Raw genomic sequence first — 10,231 nt, forward strand, 5'->3', positions numbered from 1 at the left:
TTACAGCCTGGATTTGAAACAGGCCATGTCATCTGATGACCATAACCTGGAGCTCACAGCAACAGACCCAAATGGCTTTGTTATGCCAGGATAGGGGTGGATAGGGTCTCCTCATCTCACTGCTCTCAGGCACCCTGCAATTTCTAAGGTGCCTGCAAGTTGCTCGGATGATGTCAGTCAAGCAGCACCTATCCCTCAATGACCACCCACTTCACTGTGGTGCACTGTGAGACTTGGTGTGTGAAAAAAAGCCATTTAGCTGCATACACAAGTTCACAGACTGCTGCAATGACACAAGCCTAATGTATAATTGGTAATGCTGAAAGAGAGTTTAATAAAGGGGAAGAGTATTCAAATCAGTTGCATTAATGAAGCATTCATAGCCAGGTAACAAGGAGGAAGCGTCTTTGAAAAGCAAACCATGAAAAAGGCCACTTGTTTTTGCCAAACTACACCTGAATGACAATTTGAAGAATGTCATATGGTAAGCTGAACTTTTTGGACATGCTCATCAGTGTTATGCTTGTATAAAACATGAAGTTTGTATTGAGAAAATACTTTTGTTCACTGTGAAATGTGGCTGGCGTGGGGCTGGGGCTTTATAATGTTTGTGGGTTGTTTTGCATCTACAGATCCTGGAGCTAAAAAGAGTCATGCATTCCAACAAGATTCAGAACACTTTAGGCAAAAAACCTAGTCCCCTCTTTCAAGAAGCTCAAATTTAGCTGAAAATAGACATTCCAGCATGGCAGCAATGCAAAGCATTCATTCAAATCTAAGAAATGTTTAATTGAACATACAGTAAGTTTTCTCAGATGGCAATATCAATCCAATCTATTAATCAATACAGATGTGAGGTTTGAGCTCTGGAATGTAGTTTACAAATGAAACATAAATATATAAAATGATTTTAATAAGAGGAGTTTTCAAAAGTTTTCACTCTGTTTGCCAATATCACAGAAGCACCACGGAGTGTTTTATCATGGCGTGACCGAGGAGGGTTTACTAAATACTAACTACAAAGGTTTGCCTAAATGTTACCCTCTGGTGTTCTGGAATAAAATGTATTATTTGTGAACCATATGCCTTTGCACTATGGAAGGCTATTAGGGTTAAAGTATAACATGCCATATTGATTGCCATGTTTTTCTTCCTATTTATTTATGGGTGTAAATAAATATGGTGGGCACTATATTAAAAATGTTGCTTATATTATCTTTTTTGCTGGGTTTCTTGAAGAGTACTCTAAACTGTGTTGTCCCATCCTGGATATGAGGCCAAAACCCAAGCCCACTGTATTTAGATTTAAACCCCTGTTCTTCTTTGCTCACTCTGTTATGTACCTTGTCCCGCAGCTCCTCTGCCTCACGTAGTTGCTTATGCAGGATGTAGGTGCTGTTCACTAGCTCCTGATGTTTTGTCTGGGCTTGCTGCTTGTAGTCTTCCAAGCTCTGGATGTTCACGCTCTCCTGTCCTGTTTGGGTGGGTTGTGTTGCATGCTGCTGTATTAAAATATTATAATATCAAATCTAAAGCAAAACAATCTTTTAAAAAGATGCTGACTTGCACATAAAGACTATAACTAGGTTAAGTTTTCTTGCAGACCACTACTGCCTATTTTATGTTGCAATTACATCCCTTCAAACTTATAGCAAAACATTAACACATTTTCTATTACTTAAAAAGTGTTCAAAAGGAAGAAATGCACACTGCATAGTATGCTGTTTACCTGGACAGAACTCTCCAGTTCTTGAACACGGGCTTTAAGCAGGTCATTCTGTCTTTGAATCTGCCAGACCGTGTCCTGACTTGGCCTCTGCTCCATTGCATTCTTTAGAGTCATAGTCCGCTTGCGCTGGATCTTTGAGTCACTCTCTGCATTCATCAGGTTGTGCTTGAGCTTTTCAATCTGAAGGTTTCCATGTAGCATATAAATTACTACAGTCAGCTACTGTAATCTGCAAGACCACTAAAATAGATATGAGTAAAACCTTGGCACTAATCTGTTTGTGCAAAGACAGTAAATTATATTCATGATACACAAGTAAATGGCCCATGTGTTCTTGTCAGCTTTTCATGTTGGTCCCTGTATGTATCTTCAAAGTAGCAGAGAATAACTTGCTTACTAACTTTGTTGCTTCAAGTTTTATTCAAAATGAATGTGTCAATGTTTTTACCATAATAAGGCATGAACATAAAATGATACAATCTCTCACTCTCTGTTAAAATTTACACCCTGCAGTCCAGCCTGTGTAGTAAAGGTGTATGTATCACACCCGTGAAGTGACAGTGCACTGAAAAATGGCAAAATACAATAAACGTGTGATAGAGATGCATCTTTCCTAAACCAGGACAAATGCATAATTTTTCTCTAATGAGTACACAGGTATGGTCAAAAAGTTAACATACAGTTTGAATAAACCTTTCAGCAATACAGTAAGAGTGAGTTGTTCTTTGTTGATCTGAAAATGAGAGTGGTTGCTGATTTCTCACTATGTACTTGTACAGTACTACGGGCAACCTAATATTGGTGTCACTTGGTGTGCACTCTGGGTAGTCATGACAAATGTGTTCTATGAACCGAACATGAATTTTTACGAACATGGTGTGTGTTGCCAGGGAGGCTGTTTAAGGTGGTTGGTATACCCTCAAGCATGAATGTCATGATGTTATCTCTCTCACCTCCAGCTGCAGATCCCGGGTGCACATGAGAGCACTGTTCTTCTCCTCGCTCAGCCTAGTGACATCACGCAGCAAGGCATAGTTCTCATCCTTCAGGCGACATACCTCTTCTGCAAACTTGTCTCGGTCTTCTCGCATGCGATGTACACGTTCCTGCTGTTTTCGCAACTCACTCTCCCGTATCTGCAGCTGTCGAATTGTGTCATCCTGTGCAGCCACATGTGCAGACACCTCTTGTCTGTGGAAACGCTCCTCCTGAAGGGCTTTCTGTAGGCTTGTCACTTCACTCATGAGAAACCGTGTAAGTCCTGTCTCACCTGCTGTATCTGAGAACAAAAGGTACAACACAACTAACATGTTACTATGTGGTTTGACCTGACTCACTGTGGAAATCTGTGGAAATGTTCAATAGTCAAAGAGCGTACTGTACTGTATACTCAAGTGTGTTAAAAGACACAGGCCTCCATGCTTCACAAAGCACAGAAGTCAAATACTGTTTAATCATTTTTGTCAGCAAGCCATCATTAAATAATAAATGACTTTCAAAAATGTTTCCTGGTAAAGTAAAATTGCTTAATACCCTAACACTTTCACAACTACCACAGGTTTACTTCAACAAAAAGACCTTCCAGTTTGAGCACTGTTACAAAGAAAGAACTGCCTCACTATTCAATATGTTATGGGCTGGTCTGGATCACCTTCCTAGTATTTGAAAATATTTAGGTAGAGGTATAAAATCATTGTAATCAGTTGTTAAATGAAAGTTTGAATTCAGAGCAAAGCTACATCTATAGCAGGGCAATTCTCACAGGCTGTGACAGTGTATAATTACAGGGTCTAAAATGGACTTTTTGGTGTATCATCCAGGGTGGTAGAACATTCAACAGCCAGCTGTGCTTTTCACTAGCCAAAATAATTTACTGCATTAAAAAAAGTCTAGAATTATATAGAGTTGTTGCTCAACACAGAAAATGTAATTTATTTCAATTGATCTTAAATTCATATTTACAGTCAAAGTAACAACAAATTTAATTGAAAAGAAGTACTTTTTTTGATAACTTGTCATTAAACAGGAAGTCAAATAAAACCACAAACCACAGATGTATGAACAAATGACAATATTATTGTGGACATGACAATCTCACATTACAAATGACATTTATCTTCCTTACCACCTTCATGCCTGTAAGTGGTCCGCAGTACGTCTTTATTTTCAACCAATCTACCAACATTAGCCTGAATTATTCTGTTATCAGTTATCAGTTTTCATTCAAACTCATTGATAATTCACATTGATCTTTCCTTATGCAGTACTTGATTTTAGTAAACCAGCAATGAGTTGAATAAGATAAGAATAAGAAGTTCTAAAAAGAAGTTCTAAAAAAGAAGTTCTGGCATCTAAAATTACCAAAGCTTTCTCTAATTAACCAACTGCAAAAGCACTTGAAAGTTAATTCATCAAAGGCAATATGTTACAGTCAAGCTACATTTTGTCTGGATCCTGTGAGGCACACACCTGTATGGTAATGTTGGCTAAAAGAGTCCAGCTGCTCATCAGGATTACACTTCTTAGGAGGCCTTACACCCAGAATTTAGCTACCCCCAGATTTTTAGAATGTCAGTAGAGTCAGCTATCGAAATATGCGATGTAGCAGACACAGTAAAGGGTGGCAAACCTTAGACTTAGACTTATTAGACTCTTAGACTATAACTAGTGGATAAGTGCAACAGTTAATGTAATGTAATGCACCCTGGTGCTGGGGCAAAGGTTCTTCTAATAGTAAGGTGCAAGTGTCCTATTAGCCAGTGCACTGGCACACCTTCGTCACACGCTCTGCTCAGTAGGAAAGTAATCCGGTGTGTGCCTCACACCACATACATTTGTGCTGCTAATCCCCTAATTAGGTTGAACAGCCTGTTCTTGCCAACTTATGTTCTTATGTGGACCTTTGGCTTGGATAGTGTCTATATTAAGATAACTTTGTTGCTCAAGCTATGAGGAAAACATTTATAGGAGTAAAAACAAGTATTTTCACACATTCCTGGTGATTAAGCAATCCTTCTAATAGAATCAGACAAAAATTATTCTAGAGACAAAAATCCATGTGTAGTTTACATGTACCTGCAGAGCTTTGTGGTAAAATGATCATAATAACATAGCAAATCAATCAGAAATTTTACAGTACTGTGCATGTAAACAATGCAGTTTATGCAACACTCACCCACAAGAATAGAGAAGACACGAGCAGGCTCCTTTCCAGTGATTTTGCGATACAGATGTGGATAGTCCAGTTCTAAGCTCTCCAGAAATGCCACATAACCTTTGTGACCAGTTCTCTGCAGGATGTCTAACAATACACCTTTGGACATAGCAAACAACATTAAAATGCTGCTTAATTTAAGCACACAAACTGAAGATACTCCTTCAGCAAATTCAGAAGTGGCTTACCTACTTTGCGCCGGCGGATGACCAGGTTAGGGTCATTAAAGATCTGTTCTTCATCATCACTGCTGAGTACCTTACACTGCCGCAGATAAGGTGTAATACGTGATGGTTCAATGGTCTTTATCAGCAGCAGCCTATAGTCCTCCAACTGCACCCAGCACTCCTCATCCTCCATGTCTGACACATTCAAGCTGTCATTCATTTTCAACTCCAATATCCCTGCTTCACTACTTAACGTACCCAGATTTAGTGTTGGATTCTAATTGTTTTATGGCTGTGCCACTTTCTAGATGGATGAGGAAACTGCTGAACATAAAATACACCAGCAATGCAACAGTGGAAATAAAAATCACTCAATGCAGAAGTAACAGTTCACCAAGTAGTAACAAAGTTCCTTTTTTCAGGAGTTATTTCATTGTTTTGTTTCCTCACAATTTCACAATTACTTGTGCCACAGCATAAAAATAGAAAACATATGTCAAAAGCAGCATCTGGGTAAATGGCTGTGTTTATACAGCATCCTCCACTCATAATGATCCTGTCCAGGATGATTTGATTCTTAGGAGTGGCTGATTCCTGTAAGATTTGTAAAATAGCTCTAAATCAATGTATAAAGTTGCCAGTTGTGTTTTAAACATTTTTTCTTATGTGAGAAATGTGAGCTTTTTTCCTGCCCGATAAATTAAACTAAGCAGGGATGGACTTTGTTAGTACTTGATGGCGACACTGTATTGAAGGGCACACTGTCTTTCGGGTAAGATGTTATGCCAAGGTCCCAACTGTGGTCATGTTAATCATGTGGCACTTATTGCAAAGAGTAAGGGGTTCCCTGGTGTCCTGGCTAATTTGCCATAAGACTCTAGCCATTAAATTATCCCCTCCCAAAGGTCATCACTGCAAAAAAATAACTGGTTCTCAGTTGACCTTACCTGGTAAAGGTTAAACAAAATTTTAAATAATTTGAATAATCCTTAACTAAATTAAACAAGAATGTCAATAATAAGTCTTGTTATTTGAATGCCACCTTACAAATTGTTGGCGCTCTATGTGCTGCAATGCCTTGGCAGACTCAGTGCCCTTAAGTAATTTCAAGCATAAAACAACTTGACTTACGCTAATTATTTTTTAGAGCCACTGTGATAATTGCAGTTCTGCCCAAAAATGTCACACTAGTTTACACTTTTATGGTATCACATTTCTTCATGATGTTCATGGTCTATTAGACCCAGACTCTTTTAGAAAGACTTGACTGTGGAATGTCCAACTTCTCAGCTGCACTGGTCTTGAGAGTACAAAAAGGGCATCATTTGTCATCTGTAAAAAGGTTCTTCTTTTTCCTGTCAAGTTGTATTTTTCTCAAAATATCTTAGGCACTTCTGTAACTAGTGCTTGATACAAGATGCAACCTATGCCACACATGGCACAACTCAACCTCAGAGCTGCTGTTTCAACACATAATCCCCTGAGTTACAATAACCAGAGAAGCACCCAAAACAAGGAAATGCCAAGCCATGAATCAATATTTTTTTTAACCAAACAAAACAATGTACAGAACATGTACGGTCAGGGCAGGTACACGAGTTGTATTTTTAGTTGCTTTGTATTGTATTACATTTTGTGAGTACAGGAATGATTTTCTCCAAATATTTTTCATCATCATGGAACCAATTTATACTTGAGATACGCATGCACAAAGTGCTTCTGTGGATATCATGCCTCTGCTACCACCAAGTTTCTATTTGACATACATTTAATTTTACAAATTCACATTTGATAACCCTGCATAGTTAGTCCATTGATTGAACATACATATTGAACATTTTCTTTCAGTAAATACATAATAATAATCTCTCTGTTGTCTGACACATGGAGCACACACTGCAATGCACATTCACTGTTGAGCGTTGGACTCAACCTATGTGGTAAATGAATTGTCATACGTGGTCATACGTGCACACATGTACATAAATACCTGCAATGTTCCCTGTCATATAATGTCACACAGTGTTCTATAAGAACAAATCGGCATGTGCCCTATAGGCAGTATGTATTCCTGAGGTTAATGAATTTGTGGTAAAAATCACAGGATTTCTCTGATAACAATAGGTAGCTACTGACTACAAAAAGAAATCACCATACTTTAACACACTGCACTATAACACTGTGATTTGAAAGAGGACATTAGCATGCCAATTCAGACATCTCTTTGACAAAGACATTCTCTATGGTTTAAATGGTAGCTAGCTCCAGACAGTGCATTGTACTGTAGAATAGTTGGACAGTTGGATAGTGTCTCTGACCATCTTGCCAGCTTGGTTACACCTGGCTAACTAGAGGTCTGGAGAGCAAAATATTACAACCATCTCCCTGTGACAATGGTGGAGGAGATCTACCAGTTTCCTAGAGGGTGAGGGTGTGGCACAAACAAACCCTCAGGTGTCATTACATAGTATGGTATTGATGAGTATATCCAGCACTTTTGGCTGGGTGAAATGGATGGGCAAAACAGTCTAACCCTAACCCTAACCCAAAGACCTGGAAATCACATAAATCTATGCTGCAATCCTGATTATGATGACAATAACCAGTGGTCCTGCCATGTAGTTGTTTCAGTTACAGTTAAGGTAGGTCACGGAATCTAGGTGTGAGTCTTCAAATGCTGTGGCAATATTTTACCTAGTAAGTATGTTATCCAGTGGTTTGGCAACACTTTCTTATGTGTCTATCTGGAATAGTTTCCCTTTGATAGGAATTAAAGAACCTCTTTGCTTTACCTCTTTGTTTATATTGAATCATAGTGAATTGTATGGTAAAATATATATTATTTTAAAGACTTATTACATTTATGACTTATATTTCATTTTTGTGCAATAGTTTCTGCTTCCCAAATAAATTACATCAGTCTTTTTGTGTATGTTTATGTGAATTTTTCTGGGGAGGGGGGTCCATAGTTTTAATCAGATTCTCAAAGGGCTTTGTGAACCACTGTCTTAATGCATTACAATTTAATGCTGTTATGTTTGAAAAGGGCCAACAACAGTCCACTTAGCTAGCTAGTCTGAACCACTCACTTGGACAGACTAGTACAATCTCCTCTCCATCTGTATACTTGTTCTTCAGCCATTTCCTGTGTGGGATCCTACAGCATACAGATGCCATCATATATTCCCCCACACTGAACTTTAAATCACAAATTTATATATTGTAGTTGATGTGGCTGTGGAGGTGGACTTGTCTAGGATTGGGATCTGGCAAGGGGAGACTGTTTAAACTGGCTGGCTAGCTCACTTAGGAGGAGAATGGGGTAGAGGCTAGTGAATTACGGTAAAAGTGGACATAGCCAGTAAGGCTTGCAGATGGCTTCAGGTCTGTGTAATTGGTTTACTTTGTTGTATTTGTGATGTGTTTTTGTCAGGGCACAGGCAAGGACTCGGGCGCGGACCACAAGAACTCCAGATTCCAAGTGCCTTTAGAAGGACGCCGGGCAGAAATCGTGACCAAAAAACAGGCAGGGTAGAGACCAGGCAGGCAGTCCAAACACAGTCAGGAATCAAAGCCGGGGACAGGCAGGGTCAAACCAGGTAGTCAGGAAGATCAGGTGAACAAGGCAGGACAGCAGACAGGAGCAAGTTCGAAGAGCAGGCAGGGTCAATTCGGGGAACAGCGATCAGGCAGAAAACACGGCGGGAACAAGACAGGTACAAACACACTGCGACGAACTGGCAACAAGACAGAGACAAGCAGGGTAGATATAAGGCTGGGCTGATGAGAAGATGGGAAGCAGGTGTGTAAGCAGGCAGGAGGAGATGATCGGGTGGGCGGAGACAGGGCGGAGAGTGGGGCAGGGCTAGACCACAAGGAAAACAAAAGTACATGGACAGGGAAAAACAAAAACACAATAGCTAGGGGGCAGGAGCACTGACAGTTTTTTATTTGATCCACCTCTGCATATACTGACCACCTTAACACTGCGGCACCTTTGTAAATACAGCTCATCACCATCAACATCATCATTTGATGTTTATTTTACGTGTAGTATTGTGATGCAGTGCACTTGGTTTCCGTTGCCTATTCATGGTGCACAAGTTAACTTGTGGTAGGGCTTGAATGGTGTTATGCTCACACTCACTGGTCTGTGAGTGTTGTCAGCCTGGTCTGACACTGTTGCTCATTTAACATGAATGGATACACTTATGTTCTGGAAGTCGTTCCAGAAAACAGCATTTGCTAAATGCACGTAATGTAATGTAGAGTAATGAAGGATAGTGGTGATTATTTAGTGATCATTTATTGTAGTTGGTAAGCAGTATAATGATTAGTTTGGTAGAATTATTATGCACAGTGTATAATGTGACTGTGTCTATGTAGTTTTAAGGTGATCACATAGTTAGGGCATGTGATCCACATTCCAATGTGATGCTGCTATTGAACAAATCACGCACACATGTGCTCTGTGTGCATGTGCTGTAGGCCGTCCAACAGAGAGGCCTCTGTTTTCCACTGTGCGTGTGATCTTTGGACCCCAAGGCCTGGACTTTCAGGCCCTGTCCTACTCTTGCGTGTGAACTTTGGCCTTCTACCTCATCTTCCAGACTTCTAGGCGCGGGTAATAAATATACTTTGAGACTTCTGGAGGGTCTTGCTTGGGTGGTGCAGATGCGTGTCATTTGGTGGTGATACTCATTGTGCCCCACGACCCACTCTCCTTCTCTCCCCACCTGTCAAGGTCTGTGACAGGGAGGACAGAGAGGAGCCAGGTCAGTGTGCTCTCACTATCAATCATGAGGATACCTTCAGAGAGAATGTTTTACTAATTAGGCACCAGTGCCCAGGCATGGCAAGGTCAAGTTAAATCTAAACATCCTACCAGAATTGTATGAGCGCATCTAACTATTTAGGCTGTTGCAGAGTTGCCCCCACATTGAGGGAGAGAGAGCGGAGATCAGAAGCACAGAGGGGACCGTGAGAGGTTAGGGAGTGTGCAAGGTATAAGATCGTAAGTGTGAGACTTTGTGCATCTGAAACTCTGCTGAGCCGACCACCGCTAGTGAAGCCTTGAAGATCATCAATAAACCTGTTTCTACCTCTCCTTCAACCACGGTC

The 10,231-nt window shown here is 40.2% G+C and overlaps 1 protein-coding gene across 1 annotated transcript in view; it reads right to left on the minus strand.

Moving 5' to 3' along the window:
• card9 (caspase recruitment domain family, member 9) overlaps positions 1-5,399 on the minus strand; it is a 31,851-nt gene extending 26,452 nt beyond the window's left edge. Inside the window, exons 1-5 of the mRNA XM_036527565.1 lie at positions 5,132-5,399; positions 4,905-5,042; positions 2,683-3,008; positions 1,730-1,909; positions 1,344-1,502 (exon numbers count right to left, since the gene is read on the minus strand). Of these exons, the coding sequence (XP_036383458.1) occupies positions 1,344-1,502; positions 1,730-1,909; positions 2,683-3,008; positions 4,905-5,042; positions 5,132-5,330 (1,002 nt within the window). The 5' untranslated portion in view covers positions 5,331-5,399. The remainder of the gene's footprint in view (positions 1-1,343; positions 1,503-1,729; positions 1,910-2,682; positions 3,009-4,904; positions 5,043-5,131) is intronic.
• Positions 5,400-10,231: the final 4,832 nt, after the last annotated feature.

The sequence above is a fragment of the Megalops cyprinoides genome, chromosome 4, assembly GCF_013368585.1.
Source record: "Megalops cyprinoides isolate fMegCyp1 chromosome 4, fMegCyp1.pri, whole genome shotgun sequence".
Taxonomy (NCBI): domain Eukaryota; kingdom Metazoa; phylum Chordata; class Actinopteri; order Elopiformes; family Megalopidae; genus Megalops; species Megalops cyprinoides.